This window comes from Megascapheus bottae, chromosome 4, assembly GCF_031878675.1.
Source record: "Megascapheus bottae isolate mThoBot1 chromosome 4, mThoBot2.hap1, whole genome shotgun sequence".
Classification (NCBI taxonomy): domain Eukaryota; kingdom Metazoa; phylum Chordata; class Mammalia; order Rodentia; family Geomyidae; genus Megascapheus; species Megascapheus bottae.
In genome coordinates this window covers 15,413,473-15,439,709 of record NC_143512.1, presented here as the reverse complement: position 1 = coordinate 15,439,709, position 26,237 = coordinate 15,413,473, and the positions used below count along the sequence as shown (strand labels likewise).

The 26,237-nt window shown below is 39.0% G+C and overlaps 1 protein-coding gene across 24 annotated transcripts in view; it reads right to left on the bottom strand.

The window, feature by feature from the left end:
• Positions 1–26,237, bottom strand: part of Epb41l4a (erythrocyte membrane protein band 4.1 like 4A) — a 773,501-nt gene that overhangs the window by 618,384 nt on the left and 128,880 nt on the right. For all 24 annotated transcript variants that reach the window (XR_016535219.1, XR_016535218.1, XR_016535226.1 and 21 more), the window contains exons 10-12: positions 15,698–15,789; positions 14,350–14,427; positions 7,773–7,894 (exon numbers count right to left, since the gene is read on the bottom strand). Coding sequence is in view for 5 of the 24 variants with exons in the window: in XM_090331497.1 (XP_090187623.1) it covers positions 7,773–7,894; positions 14,350–14,427; positions 15,698–15,789 (292 nt within the window). In the remaining 19 variants the exon portion in view is untranslated. The remainder of the gene's footprint in view (positions 1–7,772; positions 7,895–14,349; positions 14,428–15,697; positions 15,790–26,237) is intronic.

The window sequence follows — 26,237 nt, the reverse complement described above, 5'->3', positions numbered from 1 at the left end:
TGCATGCTAGGCAAGCACTCCACTACGAGGCCCCGCTCCCAGCCAGGAGAGCAGTAACTTTTAACAATGAGTTAAACAAAGAAGAAAAAAATTTCAGATTCATCTTATCCATTTGGTTTAAAAGAGTAATTTATAAGAGAGGCACTAAAGCAAAGGTTTTCAAACTTTTTGTTTTCGTGCCAGCACTGGGGATTCAACTCAAGAGCTTTGCACTGTTATTTAGTATTCTTGCTCACAGCTAGAACTATATCATTTGAGCCAAGTTTCTAGCCCTGTGTTTTGATAGTTAATTAGAAATAGAGTCTTACAGATGATTTTGGCCAGGCTGGCTTTGAACCTTGATTCTCCTGATCTCAATCTCCTGAGTAGCTAGGATTATAAGCATAAGCTACCACTGTTTGGCCTCATAATTCATTTTACTCAATTTTGTTGATAAGGTTTTCATTTGACCTAAACAAGGTTTAAATAATGTTAATGCTGTACATTTCCAATGACAAAAATATATTTCATAACCTGGGAAGATACTTTTCAGAAATCTGTAAGACTTCAGAAGTGGTAAAGACCATACATTAAATATTTTCTAAAATGATTTTACAACTCTTTCTCATATTTAGTCCTTTCAACTTTGTGACAGATAAATCAGAGAAAATGAAAGAAAAGTTTAGGTAGAAAAGGATGCTTTAAAGTTCATTTACTGTAATATATATATTTTACTTTAGCAATAGCACCTCACATCTTCCCAATGCAGACAACAAGCAACTCAAAGTAGGGGGCTATTCCTACCCTCAGAGCAGCCATTCGCACAGTCAGGGAGATAAGAACATGGAAATACAGATTTGGACCATACCCCAGTAAATTATTTACTCCTGATATGTTTTCTTGAAAAAGAAGAGTCACACTATGATATGGCTCAACTACAAACCATCTCCACTACAAGAGTTCTTGGTCAGGATGTTCTGTTTTAATTCCTTTGTGAGAATGAATGCCAAAGTCTTCCTTTTCCTGTCCTCAGCTGACCCAGAGGAGGTAAACAGAAACTTCACAACACCTATCAAATGCCCAGCAGGTATGAGGAATATTATGCTGTCATCTTTTTCCAGTCTCCTATCTTCCTTGTTCCCAGAAACCTGCCAGTGCTCAGTGATTCTCTTCCAGATAACCTCCAAGTTACAGAGAGGAAATCGTTTGTCTTTTCAGGTCTTGGTTTCTTGCCTCACACACAAAGTAACTGATTGCTACTTCATCTGATGCAAGGACTCTGAATCTGTGTGCATCGCCTTCTCTGACCCAAGTTCAAACTGCAGCTTTATGGTCCTGCAAAAGTCCCATTTTTTTTCTTTCTACACTAAACTCCAAGAGAGCCATCAGATCTTCTAAGAAAAAGGAGCAAGACACCACCTCTAGAGTTCCTAATAAAGGGTCCAGCACAAGGTGATGCTCAGTGAATGCTGGCGTCCCCTGATGGCTTCTCATAGATCCTGGCCTTTCCTGGAAAGTATCCTGGGACTGTGGAATCTATGGACACAAGTTCAAATCCTGCTCTCAGATGGAGGGAGCATTCATACAAACCCAGATTGCTTTCCTAAATGTTTAGGCAACTCCAAGTCTCTGTGATGACAATACAAAAAAAGTCCTGTGGGGATCATAACACTGTTGTTATAACAGTTTTCTGAACCACCTTAAAGGAGAGGGACTCACTTGTGAAACCCTTGGGTTCTGTGTGTGCATTATTCAACAACTTCTGTTTTCCTCTCTGAGCCTTATAAGCTTTGTCCTTCCTTTGCCTTCTGTTTCTATTGTCTACTTGACATGAAAACACACTCAGGTAAGACTAGCAACTAATTACTTCAAATGGGGAAAACCACCTTCTGCAGAAGATGGAATAATTAATTGTGTGAACTTTAGAACTGTCACGTAACAGCCTTGCTATTTCAGATGCACAGAAGAAGTCTGCAGTTCCCAATGCCTTGTCAGAAAGTCCCCAGAGAGCTGAAGGACAATGAGCATAGGGAGCAGAGGAGAGGAGGGGAGAGTCATGCCAAAGGTAGTACGCCAAGTGGGAGGGGAGCTGGTATTTAGTGGATTCTGAGTTTCAGTGCTACAAGATAAAAAAGGTCTAGAGACCTGTTGTACAACATGGTGATTATGTTTAACGCTACTGAATTTACACTTATAATAGCAGAAAGAATGAATTTAACACTGTGTGTCTTCTTATTGTGATAAAAAGAAAATAACTTGGACTAAAGGCTACTCTGAAAGTAGGAACTCAATAAGAAAGACAACCCCTCAGTAAGTTCCTCTATTGAGTTGGCTGCTAAGACTTCCAGACATGGAGGACAAAGGACCCACAAACAGTATGCTTCAGTCTAACCACTTCATTCACACCCTATTTATAGTGAATCACCTAGAAGAAAATAAAAGCACTCAATGTCCTTCCCATGCTCCGTTTACTACTTAAATGGCCTCTCCAGCTCCTACTTTCAATGGCCCATCACTGCTCAACCATATTATCCTTAGTACAAAAAGTTTATGATATTATTATAGTATTATAAATATAATTCAAATGCTTATGGGTGGATCTGCAGCCTAGTTCATGTGGTTTATAGAAAGAAATCCTTTTACTTTAAAAGAAGGAAACTAAAGTATACTATACCATACAAATGCCCAACAGGGTATTCAACTGGCTTTAGACACTATTTCCCTGACAACACATCACAAAGCAGCAGTGAGATTCCCTGCCTGACAGAGGAAGAAACTGAGGTTCTGGATGATTAAGTGCCTTTACAATAGTGTACATTTAACACATAGACTTCTGATGCCACTTCCCATAGTCAGCACAATCTCAGTGTCTTGGTCTGACACAATTGGCCTCTATTGACACAATTGCCTTTTCTCTGCCTTAACAAAAGACCTGATCACCACAGCTCAGCTGGGATGCTTCTTATTCTCACATGTGACACAATGTGCACCAGAGTTAGTGCCCAAGAAATGATTCTTTCTTGACCTGACTTCTTATCAGCAGCCCAAACTACTTGCATCAAGTGAAATGGTACTGCACTGTGTCAAAGCACTTCTATGTCTGCCTGCTTGGCTGCACCCATATTAGGCCACCACAGAGATTCTAGCCAGCTCCCTTCAGGTGAATCATTTGCTACTGAGTCCCAAGACTGTGCAGCACGTCAGCCATGGATGATGGCTATTTCAACAAGCTTCATAGTGATGAAGTGCTGGGAGCCAATGTAGTGATGCTCACAGAACTCTGAGACAGTCCACTGTGGTGTTGAGGGCAGGAGGAAACATCCCACAGACATGTGGTATATCAGCTTTCCATCCGCAGCTCTACTAATCAGGACATCTTAACTGGCAGTCCTTAACCAACTCTATCCTACAGATTTGTTCAACTCTGGAAACTTCACATAAGTATCTAGGTTTTATAACTTGGGTTTTTTTTTTTTTTTTTGGTGGCTTGGTAGGCAAGTGCTCTACCACTTAAGCAACACTCCCACGTTTAAACCCATGCTGAGTTTTATACTTCTGGAAACATTAGAAGTTTTGTTATCATGGGTGTATTCTCCTGAGCTTAGCCCAGGCCATACAGTCTTGCTTGCACACAGAGGGGCTTTCCTTGCTCAGAGACCACTTTTATGTTTCTCAGGCACGGTGTGCATAGGTCTTCTTCACCGCAAGAATGGGAAAACCAAAACCACATCCTGTCTCTTTTTAAGTCCCAAGATGTTGCAACCATTTGCTCTGGACCCACCAGTAGGGTATTTTTAAGAACTTAAAATGCCACATCAGTTAAAGCACTATTTTTGCACTTCAGCTAGTTTTTTACCCATCATTTTCCTTATAGCTGACCACATGATCAGCTATAGATCTAATTAACAGCCTGATTCCAGGAGAGACCCTTCTGACAAGAATTCACCTGTGTGAGCTGCTATGACTTCATCAAAGAAAGGACTGCATACACAGACACTTTTTCCTCTGGCTTTCCCAGGAGCCCCACAGAAGAACTGTGATCTGCAGGAATCCTCTGGCTGCCTGCCCCAGCACTAAACTCCTCTGGGCAGGGGCAGCAGAATGCTGGGTTCAGGCTCCTGATTCTGGAATGTACTTCCTCATAAAGGTGCCAAAGCTTAATTTGGCAGGTTCTTTTCACAATGGCTTTTCAGCTACCAGCCATTTATTATTCCTGATTGCAAAATGAATAGAAGGCATTTTTAAACTCAGAGCTGGAGTGCAGGTTAAAGGAAGCAGCCATCTAATCAAATTGAATTGCTTTTACTTCAAGAAAAAAAAGACTGAAGTAAAAAGGCTGATATTATAAATTAATAATACAAAGTAACCCAAAGTAACAATTCTTTTCTATTACAACTTGTTCTTATTATATGTAAATGCTAAATAGATAGTAATTCCAAAAACTAGCTGTAAAATGTCATTTAAAAAGGATAACAGTAGAATCCAGTCTATAAAAATTAATAGCTGGCCTTATTAAAGTAAAAACATCTTATTAGAGGCTGGGTAATCTCAAGCCTATAACTATAGGTATTTTTGATACAAAGAGTGTATGTTTGAATCCAGTATAGGCAAAAAAAAAAAAAATCACAAGATTCCTTCTTGATCAACAGCTGGGCATGGTAGTGCCTAATTCTCAACCCAAGCTAGAGAGGAATCACAATGGCTCGGTACAGTGGTATATGCTTGTCATCCCAGCAACATGGAGAAGCACAAGATAGGAGGACCACAGTCCAAGGCAGCCTGAGCATAAAGTGAGAAACTAATCAGCATAAAATGGGCTAGCAAAATGACACAAGTGATAGAGTACCTGCCTAGAAAAGTACAGGTCCAGAGTTCAAACCCCATACCAACAGCAACAAAAAACTCATCTTCTTAAACTAGAACTCCATTTTTACCAAAAGTCAAAGTTTTCAGTTTTAAAAATCCATAGGTGGCCAGGAGTTTGGCCTAGCGGTAAAAGTGCTTGCCTAGCATGCATGAAGACCCAGGTTCGACTCCTCAGTACCATATACAGAGAAAAATCTGGAAATTGTGTTATGGCTTAAGTAGAGCTCTAACCTTGAGAAAGTCCAAGGCAATGCTCAGACCGTGAGATATATATATCTCTCTATATATATCTATATATCTGTATCTATCTATCTATCTATATATATATATGCAGGTAATTGTGTACTGATAAAGACATAGTCTGTTGTATTTCTAAAAAACAGTTCCTCAGAGAAGACATACCCAGCATGTGCTGGCCCCATGGACTCCATCCCCTGAAAGAGGAGGAATGTGTGTGAATAAGCTCAAGTCACACACCTTGCTGTGGGGCTCTTTGCATAGGCTCCATCATGGAGCAGAGGCTAGCCTCAGCATGGATCAGGTCAGAGGTGACAGCTCAATGCTGTCCCAGCTATTCTCTGAAAACTGTATTCGGCTAGAGCTATAATAAGCCACAGGGGAAAACAACAATTAAAAACAAGCAAACAAACAAAAACCTTGTCCTTAAATCTGGCTTCAAGTATTTTAGGCTTCTAAGAAGAGGTCTCCTTCTTGCCTCCCAAGAAATAAACAGAAAAAAAATAAAGTGTTCTGAAGGTAGGTATTTACAGTTGTTTTCATAAAAGTGCATGAGGACAATAGGAGCTGGTGGCTCATGCCTGTAATTCAAATGTGCCACTTCTGGTTTTTTGGCAGTTAACTGGAGATAAGTTTCACACACTTCCTTGCCCAGGTTGGCTTTGAACCATGATCATCAGGTCTCACCCTTATGAGTAGCTAGGATTACAGGTGCAAGCCACAGGTACCTGTAATTGTCATATAATGTTCAGTTATTCACTACTGCCACTAACAATTTCATTCATTTCACACACTATGACAGAAAGATATAGAAGCCCTGGGCTCTTGCTTCTATACAGAGAGTACCCACATTTGGTCAGCCACTGGGGCCTTGTGTTTCTCATCGGCGGACTGTGAAAGTGTGCCGTGGCTATTTCACAGGGTCACTGTGAGATGTTATATGTGAAAGGGATCTACGGGAGGTAGGCAAGGGTATAAGGAAGTCATGACTTTACTATAAAATTCACAGCCTCGTGTACCTTATGTACCTAGGTTTTGTCATATAGGATGAGACTAAATGAAAGGATCTCTAGGATATGGAAACAAGAGCTTTCTCTTGTGTGATTGTTGTTCTTAATGTACTATGTTATCTCTCTTCTCCTTTGTTGCCCTTTGGGTAACCCCATATTGTTACTGTATCTGACTCTGTTACCCGTTATATTGTATATATGTTTATTTGTTTATTTGAAATAGGAAAGAGAAGGGGGGGAAACAAGGTGATTGGGAGGGAAATGGGGACAAAAACATGAGAAAGGGTATCAACGTGTGAGAAGTAATGCATCTATTATCCGTAACCCCTGTATACATTACCCCAACAATAAAAAATAAAATAAAATAATTTGACAGCCTCACTTTATGATAAAATCCTGTGAGTTTTGAGTATGCCCATGCAAAATCTGACTGCGTAGGTGGCATTATTAAACAAATAAATATTAGAAACAAACAACAAAAAAAACCAAAATGGGTAACCCCATCAACAGTAGAATTTTTTTTAATGAATGAACACTAGGCACTTAAAGCAAGAAAAATGAATATACTCTAACTTGAGTACTCACTAAATATAAAGTCAAATTTTCAAAAGAACCAAAGAGTATGCTGCTTTCATATAACATTAAAAACAGACAAAATATGAATGATATAGTAATGCCTGTGATCCCAGTTACAGGATGACCTCTGCCAGACAAACAAAAGTTAGTGAGATGCTAATACCTCAACCAAGAAGCTGTGCACGACAATGTGCATTCTAAACTCAGCTGCTTCAAACTTCCTAAAATAGAAGGACTGTGCCCCGAGATGGCTAAAGATACTACAAGACCCTATCTCTAAAATATAGTATTGGGAAAAAAAGGGATATGGGGGTAGCTCGAATGGTACAACATCCATTTAGCAAGCATGAGGCCCTGAGCTGAAACCCCAGTACCTTCAAAAGCAAGAAAGCAAAAAGGAAAGAGCCAAAATTAACTTTCTCAAGGAAAAATTAAAGACGTAGTAAAACTGAAATGCCAAAAAAAAAATCACAAGTTGTACTGGGGTGATGATATGATGAGAATATGATCAGGAAAGTGGCAATGAGAGACTTCTGGAGTCTGGTTATATTAACTGTGGTGTATGTATGAATATGTGCACATGTACCCACACACAGATTGTAATATCCATGTGAATGTTTTCTATAATTTCATAATAAAAGGAAGAATCACAGGCCAGGAGTTTGGCCTAATGGTAAAGTGTTTGCCCAGCATGCATAAAGACCTGGGTTGATTCCTCAGTATCACATACACAGAAAAAGCTGGAAGTGGTGCTGGGGCTCAAGTGGTAGAACTCAACACTTGAGAAAGCCCAAGGACAGTGCTCAGATCCAGAGATCAAGGCCCAGGACTGGCAATAAATAAATAAATAAATAAATAAAAAGGAAAATTCACAGTAACATAAAACCCAACAGAATTGTATAGAAATTAAGTTAGGCCACCAGTGCTGCTTTTTTTTATACTTCTGATAGAGATTATGCCAATTCAATCTCAGTGTCGCCAAACTGAGAAATTACTCTGTTGAGAATTTGTTTAAAATAATACCCCTTCAAAAAGAAAGTGTAATCATTAAGCAGGTTAGAGTTATTCCAGTGACTACTTATCTACTTGGGCAATGTGACTTACCAACCGGTTGGGTTTGTGCTATTCTCTTAGGGTAGGTCTTGCTTCGACTTCTTGTCACATTCAGATCAGGCCGGGGAAGTTGGATGGAAAGATCTCGGCTCATTTGCAAAGCTGTTCTGCCACTTGAAAATTCAACATTTTGATTAGCAAAGGAAAAACCCAAAAAGCCACAAAATTTAAGAATGGTTCAATCAAAATGTCTGGTAAAGAAGAAAAAATACATAGACTCAACTAGTCATAAATACACTGGCACCTTTTGATTCTCATTATAATACTGGACAAGGAACTAGAAATAAATGATAGGAGAGGAGTTGTGATCAATTAAAGAAAGAAGTTCTTGAGAGAAAAGGCATCTATATTGTCAGGCATCAGTGGTTGGCACCAGTAATCCTTGCTACTCAGAAGGCTAGGATCTGAGGATGGTTGGAAGCCAGTCCGGGGAAGGAAATCCATGAAACACTTATCTCCAATTACTTACTTACTTACACACACACACACACACACACACACACACACAACCTGGAAGTGGAGCTGTGACTCAAGTGGTAGAGGCTAGCCTTAAGCAAAAAAAAAAAAAAAAAAAAAAAAAAAGCTCAAGGACAGTGGCTAGGCCCTGAGTTCAAGCCCCAGGATACTCTTTCAGGTTCTCATATTCGCTCTCTCTCTCTCTATTTCTTTCTCTCTCTCTCCCTACTTCCATCCCCCCACATAAACACACCAGATAGATGATAGATACATAGATAGGTAGACACATACATACATACATACATACAGACACACACACACACACACACACACACACACACAGAGGCAGACTGACTGATTCATACTATGAGTTTATAACTTCATGAGCTATCAGCCAGTAGGAGGACAAAGGTCACGGGAGCATGCCTTTGAAAGACACATCTGGTCTTTCTTTTCCAGCCTGCTTGTTTCCAGGAGACTAGTAGCCCCTCCCACTATACACTACTAGCAACAGGTTCTGCTTTACCTCAGGCCCAAAGCAATGGAGCTGACTTAAAACCTCTGAAACTATGAGCCAAAATAAACTTTGATTTCCTAAGTTTATTTCTCTCAGGTATTTTGTCACAGTAAAGAAAAGCTAACTAAAACAGCTGGGCTAACCTCAAGTAATGTTCCCAAAGAATTATATGGTTTCATTTTCTGAATGTCAGTAAATATGTATTTTACCAAAAATCAATTATACAGCTGCTGAATTTAAGCCAGCAAATAATCCTGGTACCAATTCACAAAAGAGAATACCCTTTAGGTACAGGGAAAAAAAGGTATTTCTATATGTCTAATTTGATTTACTATAAACAGCCATTTATGCACAGATAAAAGTCATTTACTGATTCTACATATTGAAGGGACCCCTTTCTTGACTTCCCCAAAATCCATCCCCTCTAGGCATTTCCCATCTTTATGACAAAGGAGGACTTGACCTGGGGGGGGGGGGTGCAGAATCCCTGATAACAGCTCAGATTACAAGAGCAGCTAAACCAGTTGGAGTTACCAGAATTCCTCCCCACCCCACCCCTCTTGGCCTGCCAGGGAATTCCCTCCCCTTCCTTTGTCGTAAGAGCAGTGCGCCAGAAGCCCAGAGATGATAGGTCCGTTCAAACAGCAAAGATGTTTGGTTGATGGCTGGTTGCCCCAGCCATCAATCAACTATGTTGAATTCCATTGGCCACCTGTGTATGGCCAGCCCAGCCACATGGCTGGGGCCTATAAAAGTAGCCTGTGAGATCAGGTGGGGTCGCTCTCTCACATCTTAGAGATGGCCCTGACCGGTCAGTATGATTCTCGATGCTAGGTGAAGAATAAAACTCTGTTTAACTTAACTTCCAACTTCCGCTTTTGTGTCAGACTCGTTCCTTTGATCACAGACCCTAACAATATGTTGACATTGATCTACATAGGATTTATTGATCCTACTAATATAGAACATTAATGAATCTCCTCACCTAATGAGACTAAAAAGATAGTTTTCATCTCTCACAAGCTTCTGTGAATATTTTCCGGCCTCACTATTTGCTCTTATTCAAAAAACGATATACAGACATTCATAAAAAATGACTCTTTGTTGGAGGGGCGCCATGTGGTATAAGGGTAACTGGTATCACCAACTGGTATGAGATACCATAAGAAGAGGTCAAGTTCCACCCCAAGAGTTCAGGTTCAGCAGTTCACAAGAACTGGAGGAGAGAGGAACAAGATATGACAAGTTCTTTCACTTGAAACAGCTATTTTTTTCCAAAGGAATATAAGGTAGCACATTTCTGTTAAAACTAAAATAAATCCTAAGTATAAACAAAATTCCATTCTTATAATAGTTTAAACTATGAAGATAAAGAATACTCACACCAGACTTGCTCTGTTATCAGAAAGATTTGGGCACTGAGAATCTCATGTGCAGAGGAAAAAAATATTGCCATGAAAATATAAATATGCAGATCAATGATATTTTTATATGACTGTACTTTATTTTTCTAATTTTCCTCATGATGTTTCTTCTCAGGAACAGACAAGAAATGAGAAAAATCACACTACAAAATTACTTATCCCTACATTCAGAAACACAACTAATCTTCATTAGGCTGAGTAGGACCCAGGATCAAAATAAACTTTCTGAAACTGGCCCCGCCCCCATTCCCTATTTACATCATTGCCGGAGTGGGATACTAGCCTCTTAGTATTCAGTATCTCTGTAGTAGGAAGTAATGAAAAAATGGTCTCTGTAGAGACTAGCAGTGCAAGGAGATGGCTTAGCATGTCTGGTGGCTCTTGCTGAGGACAGGATAGAGTTCTGTTTCCATGATCCATTACATCCCTGCCTCCTCACACGCTAACACGCTTCACTGTTGAGTGACAATATTAGCAGTCCACAGCCACAAAGTGAGAGAGAGGGAAAGATGGAGAGGAGAATTTCAGATTAGTTTAATTATTTTATTTGGGGAGTAGAGGCTCTAATTTCTCATCTATAATTATGGATATGATACTTCGTCTAGGAGATTACTGAGTAGATCATGTGACAGTACCTGACACAAAGGGGGGCTCCTGAAGACTTAGGCTATTCTATGCTTCGTAAAATGCAAGTACCCAGGTTACTTAAGTCCTATGGGACGCAGATTTGAGCTCTAGGTTGGGAGGGATCACACCTTATTCTTACTTCTGGAGTATTAAATCCATACAACTCATTAATTCATCAAAACCAGGTATTGCCTACAAATCTAACAACAGATAAGGGCAAGGTGATTCTTTTTTTTTGCCAGTCCTGGGCTTGAGCTCAGGGCCTAAGCACTGTCCTTGGACTTTCTCAAGGCCAGAGCTCTACCACTTGAGCTTCAGCACCACTTCCAGCTTTTTTCTATGTATGTGGTACCGAGGAATCGAACCTGGGTCTTCGTGCATGCTAGGCAAGCACTCTACCACTAGGCCAAACTCCCGGTCCCCAAGGTGATTCTTTTAAGGGGGTCACAGGAGGAGATATCAATTTATAATAAAATATTTCATCTATCAGAATTGATCATTTTACTCAGATTGCTGATCTCTGACAGAAACAATCAACAAGAGAATCAGAATGTCAGATTTCAACTCAGACTTTCTCCCAAAAAACTTAATTTTGAAATGTAATTGTCCCCTTATCACAAAAAAATGTCTGCCTTTTTCTTCTTAAGCATTAGCTAGTTTCCTCAAAGATATAGGGATCTCCTCCACATTGATGTAGGAAATAAGAAAGACTAGTAATCTTGTTCAAGTTACCACATGCCCTCACGGGCATAACCACAAAACCAGTAATAGGTACTATATCAACACATGCACGCACACGTGTGTGCACGTCTGCATACACATACATACACACACATGCACACACACACACACACACACACACACACACCACAACCACCTGGGAGGCTATCCTTTCCCTCAACTCTGACAGCCTGCAGAATAAAGAGGGGCTAAAAGAGGGGCTGCCTGTGGTCCCAAGCTCTGCCTTCATTCGGGGAATAGATCCAGATTGCCTCAACAAAGGGAGAGGAACAAGGCTAATTAACAGCTGGTTGTCTGTCATCTTTTTTTTCCCCCAGCACTGAAAACTGAACTCAGAGTCTTGCATTTGTTAGACAAGCACTCTTCCACTAAGCTAAATACCAACCCGTCCGTCTATCATCATTTGACAACAGTCAGAGACCTTTTCTCCTCCTAAACTTGGAAAGGAGAGACGAATCATCTCTCTTCCAAGGGTGGTATAAGGTTAGTGAGTCCTACAGATATGAAGAGTTGGATTTCATTAAGATTGATTAAGCAGTTAACATTAGCCATAAAATTAGAAAAGATTAGCAGAGACTCCAATTCTGCAAAGGTTACCTTTAATTACTTGCTTGGAAGAAGTAATATTTAATATGCTAAATTCAATGACTTCCTAATAATAATTCCCAATAGCCACAACATTTGCATTTCAATAAATTTGGGGAATCAGGCATGGTTCTATTGGTGGAAGCCAGCTACAGCATATGTTCTAATTTTAACAGCAAAATCACTAAAGCAGATGCCTCCTTACCAGCTGCATTCCAGTGATTAGCAGAAAGCTTTGCCTACTTTCTAACCCTGGCAAGGTTTATATAGTAGATGAAAGAACAGCCTCCATCCGGGCTGTTAGCTATCCTCCTCAATATAAGAGTAAGTAACCTTACTTACAGTCCTCCTAATCTTATCTGAGGGTTAAATACTTAAGAATTAATAAATACTTCATATAAGAATTGCCAGGCTTCTAGTGGCTCACACCTGTAATTCTACCTACTCAGGGGCCAAGTTCTGAGGATCATTGTTCAAAGCCAGCCCAGGCAGAAAAATCCATGAAACTCCTATCTTGACTCAAACACCAAAAAGCTGAGGGTGAGATATGGCTAAAGTAAAGCACCAATCTTGAACAAAAAAGCTAAGGGACTGTGCCTAAGCCTTCAGTCTAAGCACAGAACTTTTTTGTTTTAATTTCTCCAACATTTTATTTTTAAAACAATTTTTAGAATTGTGAATGATCTGTTTCTATTCTTTGGATTTAATATGTAAGCAACATAAACTATCTACAAATAGTAAGTACAACCATGATTTCATTTTTTTTCATTGTATATTATTGTCGAGATAATGCATAGAAGGGTTACAATTACATTCGTCAGGTAATGGGTGCATTACTTCTTGAACCTTGATCTTTGTCCTCTCATTAAGACTTATCTTTTCAAACTTTTTGTTGCTATTTGTTTTTTTATGCTATGGAAATACACTTAGCATTTAATATTAATCACTTTAACATTAACATTTAATATGATTAACTCTCTGCTCTCAAATATAAGACTTAAGAGAGTTATTAAAGTGAAAGAAGTGAAATCTGTGTTAGTTCTGTCCACATTACTTCTTTATTCTTAAGCTTTCTGTGATATCTCCAATGGCATAGGAAGAAGGTCTCTCTCTCCTGGGTGGCATTTCTACACTCAGTAGTGTAAGCCTGGAGACCTATCTCATTGTTTCTCTGAAGCGAGAATTGGTTAGATCACATTCTTTGTATCCCTGGGATCCTAACAGCATGCCTTGCCCATCACAGGCTCATTAATGAACAGAAGGAATTGAAACAAAACAAATGCTTCTTTACTCCCCCTTTTACTGCTGGGATTAGAAAAAAAAAACAAGCTTCAGGACTGTCAAGCCTCAGCAGGCTGTCTGATGTAAAAGCAAAGGCTGTGGCATAAGACTGCCAGATATGGAGCCCACTTTCCTGAACTCCAGTCTTGTAAAATGGGTAAATGAAGCAACAAATGGAAAATATTTAGACAATAATAATCCTTAATTACTCAATAATGTTGGAATATAATTATAATAAGTAGTTTTATGCATATAGTAACATTGTATATCAGAAGCATGGCTTGATATCATACATATAGAACAGGGTATAGAAGATAGATGTTCTATATGTATCAAATATTGATATATTTTATAATGTAAAATAAACATTGTGGTCAACATGCGATCAACTGAATGTGCTAAGAATACATGTCTGCTCTTCAGAAAATCTACTTGTTCCATAATCATAGATCATAATAAAGATAATTGATAACCTTATAAAACTGAAATCCCAGGGGCCGGGAGTTTGGCCTAGTGGTTAAAGTGCTTGCCTAGCTTGCACGAAGACCCGGGTTCAATTCCTTGGTACCACATACATGGAAAAAAGCCGGAAGTGGTGCTGAGGCTCAAGTGGTAGAGCTCTAGCCTTGAGAAAGTCCAAGGACAGAGCTCAGGCCCTGAGCTCAAGCCTAGGACTGGCAAAAAAAAAAAAAAAAAAATCCCAAAAGCTAAACTATATTCTAAAAGTCCTGAGCACAGTAAATGCAGATATTCACCATAGTTCAATATGGAAAGTCATTTTTGTCAAGGGAGAAAATTTTGATGAACTGCTATAATTACAAGGTATGGAAGAAAGAAAACAATTAAATCACACACTTCATGGTACATGTATGCAGACAGCTGAATTAAATGCTTATTTATATGCACAAACTCCAAAGGGAAGAAAAATGTCACTTACCTATAGCGGTGCTTATAGCCTATAGATCCAAATTTGCTGAGTTTTCTTGACAATGAATTTGATTCTGTTTCTGGCATTCTAGTTTTTTTTAAAGAAAATAAAAAGAATCTCATAAACACAGATATTAGTACAACACCTAAGCTTAAATCTATTTAGAAAATATAACAAAACTAGTCAAATATTTTAATAAAACTAGTCCAAATAGTGTATTTATTCTAAATATTGGCAAAAATTGGCAGTTATTTTAAGCTAATATCTGAAACAAAGCCATAGCTTAGGATATTAAATTCTACGTATAATAATATCAAACACTCATACTTCTCCAGAGAATTATATAAATACTTCACTGCCTGAGGAAGTTTTAGCTATGAATCAACTAACTTTTTCTGCTTAAATTGTCTTGGAAATGTTTTTACTATACTGATTTTCTCACACTATGGTTACCTTGGCAGTTAATCAAATTAGACATAGTACTTCATTCATTTTTACAATATACTCCAGTATTTTCCTGTTGTAAGGTACTTAAAAAACTACTGTCTGGCAGTGCTGGGGTTTGAACTCAAGACATTGCACTTGCCTACCTCTTACCACCTGAACCACCTCTCCAGCCCCTCTTTATGTAGACTATTTTTCAATAGGGTTTCCAGCCTCAGATGGCAATACTCCTGTCCCTCTAACTGGTTATCACAGGCACGCACCACCACACCCAAACCTCATTTCAGGGTGCTTTCAGTATAGACTCACTGAACTAAAGACAAAGCCTTAGACTTTCTTTATGAGTCACATCCTTTTCCCAACACAAATTATATAAAGGACATTGGTCATTTTCTCCTACACCAGGGCAATTGCTCAACCTAAAACAAATACAAGTAAGAATTTAATTTTGGTTCTTTTTCACTAATGAAAAATATTAATGTTTTACCTGCTAAATTTTTATTTTATTTATGCAATGTATTTGTAAGGAAACAGTCAATCTTCTGACCTCATCTTATTTGAGGCTCTCTCCCCCTATACCCACCTGGGCACACTGCACATAATTCCTGGCATCCTGTACCTCCTTTCCAAGGGTATAACACATCATCCTGGTTGCTGTTTCTCCTGTCTTCCTAACAATTTCCTTCCTCAAAACCCAAGGAAGATTCAGCTCTGGATCAGCTCAGTTCTTAGCTTTCTGCTTTTCCTTTCTCCTCACCACTTGCCTATCTAAATGTCTTCATCATACTAGTAAGCCGTGTCTGCCCAACTGCCATGCCACAATAAATTAAGAGTCAAAATAGATAAATAAAAGGGAACATCTCTACATCTGTTTGTAGATGGAACAAAATACCTGTTATAAAAAGAAACATACCTAAAAAATGTATGATGTTCTACACTGCACTTCCAGAGGTGCTTGCAAGCAGTTTTACTTCGAGCTTCAAAAAAGAATGAGGTTTCATTGCACTGGGAAAGAAGAAAAAAGAACAAATGAGTTACTGACCATTATACTTTTCAGATGACTGGACCTCCTTTAGGTAAAAGAACCTTAAGTCAGCAAAGAGATTATTATCACATAAAACAAATAATTACCTCTTGGTAATTATTTTTGGAATGTCACATCAAAATCACTTTCCATTCATTAAAATTACAAAAACACAATTCTGCTCCAGTCCTGCACTTAGCCCTATACTTCTGCATCATCCACCAGTGAATAACCCTGGTGATTGCACTGGACTCTTGAAATGTCTCCCATAATAATGTCCCCAGATGTACAAAAATTACTGACTGGAATTCATCCCTCAGTAAAAAGATATTCCAATAAATCCAGTCCTTAACTCTGCTACTTTCAGAGAAATACAGCTCATACTAAAGCTGATGTCTAACGAGCCTCAGGAGAAATCACTAGAGAGAGGCATGACACTGCAGCATAACCTGGGCAGATTTTAAAAACTCAGAACCCAGTTTCTCCACTTTACCTCAAATTATCAGAAAAACTGAAGTAAATGATACAACAACATCGAGTATCACACAATGAGAATATAATAAATCTTCATTATTTTAATCTAGCTGTTTATTTAATAATTTTAATCTAATATATCTAACATACAAGTAATTGAAGACATATTAAAATTAATCCTAATTTGGCAGAAGACATTACTTTTAAGTAACTACATAGAAAACCAAGCAAAATACAATATGAATGCTATAACAATAAACCTTAAGTTCTGGGAAGTGCTATGACTGCTCATTTCATTTCAAATTCAAAACCCAAACTCAAATCTCCAACATGGCAATTCTTCTGGAATGAGCTTCCTCTAGGCTCATAAACACTAAACTGTCAGGGCAAAGGAATCATTGAAATGATTTGTCCCCCACTTTTTACAAGGAAAGAACATTTATATGCATGAAATTCCTCCCAAGTGCAATTGGAATGGCACTGCCTAACAGAGGAGCTATTTGTAAGATGAAGAAACAGGATGGAAACAAAACCAACACACTCTGATTACAGTAAAGCTGTCTGGAATTCCAAAATTATAGGAGGATAAAACTTTGGATTGTTCTCAGATTTTTTTTTTTTTTTTGCTTATATGCTTCTAACTTTAAATATAGCAAATTGCAAGGCAGCAGGGGAATTTGGCTGGTGAGGGAATGGCCACTAAGCAAAGACTGAGATATGGGTGGGGGTGCTCACAAAATGCCTAATGGGCTGGTAAGCACGCAGATGCAGAGCTCTACTGACCCTGGAGATCTCTCTGGGCTTGAACAAGAGGGCTCAGGAAGGGAGAGCACAATGTTAATGATAAGATGGCAGCAAAGTGTAGTGGGGGTAGAAGAGAGGGCAAAAGGAACCATGAGACAAGGGTCAAACTGAACTGGAATGATTACTGAATCTCATGATGATTTTTAGGAAAGGAGTAGAAATTTTAAAATTAGAGATGAGGAAGCAAAGTCAATGAATTCACAGGAAGAAATCATATATTTTTTGCAGAGCAATGTAGGAAAACCCAGAATTCTGACAGGAGACGGGAATATTCAGAGAATAATCTGTTTTCCTTTAAAATATATATGCTAGATGCATAGCAGAAAAGCAAAACTTTCCCAGGTTGTGCACACAAGTCAATCTCCCTTCTATCACTGTCCCAGGTCCCTTCCCCAGAGTCTAAACATAACACATAGGCGGGTGCGGTGGCTCACACTTGTAATCCTAGCTACTCAGGAGGCTGAGATCTGAGGAACAAGGTTCAAAGCCAGCCCAGGCACAAAAAGACCTGAGACTCTTATCTCCAATTAACCTCTAGAAAACAGGAAGCGGGGGCTTGGCTCCAGGGTAGGGTGGTAGCCTTGAGCTGAAGAGCTCAGGGACAGTGCCCAGGCAGAGTTTAAGCCCCATGATCCACCAAGAAAAAAAAAAAAAAAAGATTCCACCTCACTCCAGTTAGAATGGCTATGATCAAGAAAACTAATAAGAACAGATGCTGGAGGTGATGTGGCCAGGAGGGATCACTACTACACTGTTCGTGGGAGTGCAAACTTGTTCAACCACTATGGAAAGCAGTATGGCAGTTCCTCAGAAGACTAAACATAGAGCTCCCCTATGACCCAGCAATTCCACTACTAGACATTTACCCAATCATCCAGAAACAAGGACATACTAAATCCACCAGCACAACAATGTTCATTGCAGCATTATTTACCATATCAAAGATATGGAACCAACCTAGATGTCCCTCACTTGATGAATGGATCAACAAGATGTGGTATTTGTACACGATGGAATTCTATGCTGCTGTCAGAAAGAACGACATTGCTCCATTTGTTAGGAAATGGAAAGACTTAGAAAAAATCATATTAAATGAAGTAAGCCAGACTCAAAGGAACATAGGCTCAATGGTTTCCCTCATTTGTCATAATCAGTAGAAACCTTGGGCTCTCCTAGCAGAGATTTGCAATAGAGCAAAACCCTGATACAAAAGACCATATAGTATGACTCTAAATGAAAGGACCTCCAGGATATAGAAACAAGCCATATAATGAGTGATTGTTGTCCTTAATGTACTATGTTATCTCTCATCTGTTTTGCTGTCCCTTGGTTATCTCATATTGTTACAGTATCTCACTTTGTTATCTGATATATTGGATATATTTGTGTTTGGTTATTTGAAATTGGATAGGAAAGGGGGAAAACAAGAAGAGGGGTGGGCGTGGGGGGGAGGGAAATGGGGACCTTGACATGAGAAAGGGTATCAATGTATGTGAATTAATGCACCTTCTATCTGGTGAATATAATGTAACCCCTCTATTAATTACAATTAAAAATATATGAAAAACAAACAACAAAAAAAAGATAAGCAGCCAAAAAAAAAAAATAACACATAGGTCACTCACCTAAAAATCAGTTGGCTTGTGAAGGCATTCTACCAGAAAAAAACTGTCAAGGAAAAGGAAAAACCCAGATAGGCTGTCCCTCCCTCCCCAGACACCTTTCTCATACACAGGGCCCTGGCCACCACCACCCCTCTCTCAGCAACAGGGCACAATGAGCATTACCACTGTAAGAAATGATGGCCACAGGAAACTTGTCCTGAACACACACTTTCATATTTCAGCAAACACATTCATAGATAAGGTATAATTAAGTGCCTAAATCAAACTTCAAATCGTCACACTAATTCAAATGTTCAAAAGAGAAGGAGAAACTTAAAAGCTTTCAATTTTCAATACAAAGTAAAATCCATCCTCTCCAAATCTCACGCTCTGGTTGGGCTGGTTTTCACTTTGCCTTTCACATCAATGCCATTTTTTTTGTTTTGTTTTGTTTTTTGTTTTTAATTTTTCAAGTAGAAATGGGTCACACTTAAATTCTTAATACATATTCTTAAACTACCATCACTTAATAGGATAAAAGGAACGTCTTAAATCCAACCAGAATTGGGCTTTTCTGTTTCCTTAGGTACAAACTACTGGAAGTTAAGAGCCTCCCAACAGCCTCTTAATTCTTTCTGCCACGAGCAAATGCAAGTATGAACTCATTTTCTATTTACAGGGCTTGAAAACAAGCTGCCCACTCTTCCTCTCATTACTGGAGGAGAGATCCAAATGCCAAAAGGAGGGTTAACATAAGCAATAAAAGAGCCAGGTATGCTGAATAAATTCTGTATACTTTTGCCACACACACAGTAACTGCTGGCATGAATGAACTAGCAGGGCATTCAGATGTCTCTTTCTACCCCACCCCTCCCTTGTTAAGCCTTTCCCAAATAGATATGGCCCTTAGCATATTTCCACTCACTCAGCCAGAGATGAGCAGCTGCCTAACTGAAGCAGTTCATTACAAGCAATTGCAAAAGTACCTTTCTGTCCAAGTGGCCAAGGCTTACTTTTTTTTTTTTTTCTTCAAAATGACTCAAACATAACTGTGGTCATTTCAAGCCGGGGCAAGGCTGTTGTCTAAATGCACTTTTTTAATTTTATAAATGAATCATGGTAAGGCTTTTATAATTCAGATATGTTGTGGCTATCACTGTTTCCTGGGTCTTTATATACACTTGGATTAAGCCCTCGTTTCTATCATTTCTAAGGATTTAGGACTTATATCTACCAATTCCCAACCTAACTCCCTCTGGTCAGTCTCTTTACTTATCTACCTATCTTTGCTCTCTTGGCAAGCTTAAAGGAATGAATCTACATTTTCCAGTATCTCCCACTAGTTTGGACATACAATGAAGAGTACGTAACTAAGGCACAGTCACTCTTTCTCCCACTAAAACCCCTCACAGCTATGTTCTTGACAGATCTTCCCTAGCCACATGCAATCCATGTACTCTGCCGGGTCTCTCCCTACATCTGTTCTGGGAAGCAATCACAACTGGATGCCCGACTTTCTCAGTCTCCCTAATGGATTATTATGTATTTTACCCACATCCAAGGTCAGGAGATTACTGAATGTCAGTGTATACACAAAGTATACACCAAGTGGGATATTATGGAACAAAAGAAATCAGTACTTCTAACAGTGATAAAATGTGATCATCACTTAAATACTTGAAGCAATATTGACAGCAGACAGATTTCCTGCTCATGTCCCACTGAGTTGGGAGAACAGCTAAGAAAACAAGTCCCAAATATTGTGGGACTTTTTGACTTTTTTTTTTACAATCAGTCTATACAAGATTTATACATCTACTGCTTTGAACTCATTCACTTACTTTAGGTATGGAGGGGAAAGAAAAAAATTGATGCCTTATAAATGACTAAGACAATGCTCTTAATTACTGAAAGAAAAGCAAAGAAAGCAAAGAAAAGCAAGCAATGAAAAAGGAGGTGGACACAAAAAGACGTATTTTTTTACTTTTATCTTGTTTCCTATAGGCAATAGCTCCCCGCAACAGCAAAGTTACCAATTTTGTTATTACCTAAGTAGGCAGATTAGAAAACAATTTTGGAACACTGAGGATATGTTATTCTTGCAAGCTTTGTTGTTACATAATGTTCCCAGAGAACAGTTCTTACAAGTATCTTGTAATAGTGGCCTAAGAGGGTTCTGTGGTCCATAAATATGAAAAATATTGGCTATACCCTCCCCTTTCAATGTGGCATTGTGATCCATGACTCTCCATTAGCTGGCAAGGTAGTAGGTTGCTTTACTAATTAATTTGGACTCCAAACTGTTTTCTAGGGAAGTTTAAAAAAGATGACAGTACATATAAACACTCTTCTATACATGTATACACAGCAGTTGTTTTGAAAATATATGTAACACAGCAACATCACTTAAGAAAATAAATTCATTCCCAGTCTGCAAATGTATTTAAAAGTAAAAGTAAAAACAGGAATTGGGTGTCAATAGCTCATGTCTGCAATCTTAGCTACTCAGATCAGAGGCTGAGAGCTAAAGATCATAGTCTGAAGCCAGCCTGTGCAGAAAAGTAGGTGAGACCTCTAGCCCTGATAAACTACAAAAGCCAGAAGTGTTGTTATGGCTCAAGAGACCGAACACTAGCCTTGAACAAAAGAAGTTCAGGGACAGTGCCCAGGCTCTGAGTTCAAGGCCAGGACCAGCATAAAAGACAAATATTCTAGGTGCTAGGAATGTGGCCTAGCAGTAGCATGTTTGCCTAGCATACACAAAGTCCTGGGTTCAATTTCTCAGTATCACATACACAGAAAAAAAAAAAAGTAGAAATTGTGCTGTGGCTCAAGTGGTAGAACACTAGCTTTAAGAAAGCCCAAGAACAGGCCCCAGACTCTGAGTTCAAGCTGAGAACTGGCAAAAAAAATATTCTAGTACATAATAAATGGGTAATAATTTTCTGAAAGAATAAATTGATTTTTGTTGATATAGTTCCTTCTAGTTCAGCGAATATAAATTACAGAAGGCAAAGGTTGCGTTAGATTCTTTCTTTCTCCTCTTATTTCTTTTCCTCTACAAAATTCAAAAGGAGAATAAGGTCAAGTAAGAGGAGAGTGGTGAATAGAGAGGGGTGAAAAGTGGTGAATATAGTCAAAATATTTCAGGTACTCATATGAAAATGGAACAATAAAGCCTTTTGGGATTGGTTTAGGGAAGAGGGGGAAGAGAAGCAGAAGAATGGTGGAGTCAGTAACTCTGATCAAGATCTATTTTACAAAAATGGATATGTACAACTAATTAATGGTAATAAAAATACTTCTCTTTTTGAAAAAAATAAAAGTATGAGCCCAGGGGCCGGGAGTTTGGCCTAGTGGTAGAGTGCTTGCCTAGCATGCACAAAGACCAGGGTTCAATTCCTCGGTACCACATACATAGAAAAAAGCTGGAAGTGGTGCTGAGGCTCAAGTAGTAGAGCTCTAGCCTTGAGAAAGTCCAAGGACAGTGCTCAGGCCCTGAGCTCAAGCCCAGGACTGTCACACACACACACACACACACACACACACACACACAAAAGTATGAGCCAAAACTTTAGAGAATGGTAACATCATATTTCAGTAAACTTTGGGAAACTATTATGTCAAGGTTTCTTCCTAATTGAAGGAATTCACAGATGGAAGTCTAGAGATCCAGATGGGTTACTTCTGTTACCATTTCTACTCTATTGCTTCTTCATCTGCTCTTCAGAGGAACTGCAATATTTCTACATATCAACATTTCTTTCTTACAAATGCAGATTCATTTTTATTTTAATGATAATTAAGTTTTATTTCCTTTCTTACAAATGTTAAAAGAGTCTCATAAACATTGTTATGCTTATTAAGTGAAGGTATATTTGATTGAGACCACTCAACTTAAACTTTTCATAGAATAATTTTTATTCCTTCTGAACATAACTTTTCCTAAACAAATTATGAGTAAATATTTTCTAAATAAATGGCCTATTTAGCCAGGAGCCTGGCCTAGTGGTAGAGTGTGTGCTTAGCATGCACAAAGCTTCAGTTCGACTCCTTGGTACCATATACACAGAAAAAGCTGTAAATGGTGTTGTGGCTCATGTGGTAGAGCGCTAGCCTTGAGAAAGTCCAAGGACAGTGCCCAGGCTCTGAGTTCAAGTCCAGGACTGGCAAAGAAAAATGGCCTATGTGTTTTAGTTATTACGGAAGTCAACAAAACACACACGCCATCAAGTGAAGATCTGGGCTTCCCTCCTGCCCTGGCATAAGCTGGTCACAGGACAAGCCCGGTAAGAACAAGGTGATCCCAGAGGACTTCCTGTATAAGACACCAGTTGTTCAAAGGGCATAATTCCAAAATAGTCCTTACACAAAGGCATGGACTGGATTCCTGTTATGTATTTGACATCTCAGTAGGTGCATTCAATATCTCAACAACTCTGTAATAAAAAAGGTTATCATTCTCATTGTGCAGATTTAAAAATGTAGGTAAAGTGGTGCCCACTGAGTTGTCCAAAGTTAGACAGTAAGTGAGAACCTGGACTTAAACCATGTTATTTTATCAGAATCCTAGTACCTTATCACAAAAATTTCAACCAAACTGTCATGACATCAGGACACAAATATTTCTTAAAGAGCTGTACTTCTGGTATTTTCATATATGTGGGTGGAAATGCAAAATGGTACTACTATGGGAGGAAAGCAGGGCAGGAAGATGAATACAGAAATAATGCCTCCCCCCAAAAAAAAAACCCTCTGCATATGTACTTATCCTCTGACTAAACAAAACCATTCCAAGGAATTTACCACACAAATGCCTCTCTAAAGCATATATGGTGCATGGTTATTGAATGAAGAAAGATGTGAATACAAACTACTGAAATCTACCTAAGTATTAATCCATAAACGATTGTTTGAATCAAGTAAGGAACCTACACTCAATAGAGCATGCAGGAAGAAGAAGGAAGAGGAGGAGGAGGGGGGAGGGACTCCAGTGGCTCCAGTGGCAGAACTTGCCTTTCATATGCAAGCCTTGACTGCAGTGAAAAGAAGAAGGAAGAGGAGAGAACAAAGGAGGAAAAGGGGAGAAAAGAAGGGAGAAGAGAATACGAAATTGGAAAAGATAAGAGAAAAAGATGGGGGAAAGATGCAAAGGCCTTTATAAGTATGTAACCTCCAGAAAATTTGTTTTAAAGTTTCTATTTACAAAAAGAAACACAGGAAGATAAGCTAGAAAACAGTAAGGATTCATACCTACAAGGAAAGGAGCAAACAGGCCTGAAAGAACACAGGAGTTACTGACACTTCTCTTTGTGTGTCTTCGTTGGCTAGTTTTGACTTTTGGAAGCATGTTAATCTTTTACATATTCAAAATGTAAAACTAAGCAATGTGAAACTAATGAACCAGGACTGAAAATTAACTGAAACAAATAAACATAATCACATTTTGGGTGAATAAACAACCACAGCAATGAGGAAGGAAGGAAGGAAGGAAGGAAGGAAGGAAGGAAGGAAGGAAGGAAGGAAGGAAGGAAGGAAGGAAGAAGAGGGAGGGAGGGAGGGAAGGAGAGAGGGAGGGAGGGAGGGAGAGAGGGAGGGAGGGAGGGAGGGAGGGAGGAAAGGAAAAGGGGAGAGAGAGCAGGAAGGTGGACGTTTTGAACACAGTACAGGAGAAGCCCTTAGTCTTGGCAACATAGTGTATGTAGGTGAAAGAACTGTAAACAATTTTAGTGGTTTGCTAAAGTAGTTCTGAAATTTGGAATGTACTTTAGAGCTAAGGGAATTAGTGTGAATGCTGCTGGGGGCCACAATTTTCATGGTCAAGGAAAGAACATAGAGACATGAAATGTGGGAAGGCAAGAAAGAACCCTGTAAGACATGAGGTATATTGTGAACTAAGTATTTCTAAAATATATGAGCATGTATATGTTTAGCTTCACATGCATGTACGTGTGCATTTATGTGTGTATTTATGTGAAGCATGGGCTACGCATGTGTATAAGCACGAAGACTGCCTCGTGCTGTCTACTTGAAAAGGGCAGGCAGCCAAGTCCTTCCAGCAGCCATGACTACACCCAGCACAGAGGTCCCAGCCAGTCCCTACGCTAATGAACCAGGGCTCCTGGGAGACATGGCTGACACCAGGATGGGAGTGAGATAGATACAAATGCACCTGAAATAGCATACTGTATCAAAAGGGAAGAAATGCACAACTAATGACAGAAAAGATCTAAAGGGCGTAGGGACTTAAGGGACTCCTGTTGACCAAATCTAGCACAACTTGGAAATAAAAAATAGTTAGACACAGTCATGTATCAGAAACCATGAAAGGCAAGGATTAACAAAGGATGAATATGGCAGAAGTATATTGTTTGTATGCACAAAAACTGAAAAATGATACCTGCTGAACTTGTTTGAAGGAGGGTAGGAAGAGGAAAAGAAAGTGCAAACAAGAGGATGAGATAGACTGGAAATAACAAAATAAAGTCCCTCTCTCTATAACTAATGGATGATGATATGAGTAAACTGAATGAGGAAGGAAGGAGGCAAGGAGGGAGGTACATTAAGACCTGAGGTCCAGAATTCATCCAATGTGAGACTAGAATCTATGATACAAACTCCTATAAACTACTACCCTTGTCCCCTGTGTCAATAATAATACTGCTTTAGTTTCTCATCTTTCCTGTCTAAAGTCTCAGCTCAGTCACAGAGAATCCTAAACTTCTCTATCTAGAGGACTCTACATGATCAACCTGCATTTCATGAACAAATACGATGGTTACCAAATGAAGACTGAACAGACTCTCAATTCCCATCTCTTATATTTGCCAGAGCTAAGGTATCCTCACAATGTGAACATAGAATGGGACTTGGGGTAATTTACATTCTCTGAGGTTAATCACTCTTTCTTTTTTTCTGTCTTGAGAGGATAAAGCATTAAATATCTTATATGCACACACAAGGTTTTCTACTGAGGTGAATATTTGCTTGCTGAATTTTTTTCTGGTCTTATAACATAGAATTCTAATTTTTATTTTGTATTTATTTTTCTCTTTTTAAAATTTTATTTTTGGGGTGACATATAGAGGGGTTACAGCTACATTCATCAGATAGTGGGTACATTATTTCTTGAACACTGATACCCTTTCTCATGTTTTTCTCCCACTTTACCTCCTCCCACTCCTTCCCTAATCACCCTTTCTATATACATGTCACGCTTCCAATTCCATGAGAAAAGTAAAATTATAATGTCCTCTATTCAAAAATCAGGTATTTAACATTGCTTTTCACTATCATCATGTATTGTCAGACACACGCTGACCTTATGGAAGAAAGGTCTGTACAGAGCCATGAGTGGCACAGCACTGAGCTGCCAAATCTCTAGACCACATCCTGAAATGGTTTCTAGGTCTCTTGATGACTGTCCATTTCTGGGTAATTTTCCTTAGAAATCCCACAAGTTGTATGTCCAGTTTAGATCGCAGTCTGGTGGGGGGGGCGGTTGGTGAGGATTATCATAGCAGCCTGCTATCTCCAGAGAACTGTAT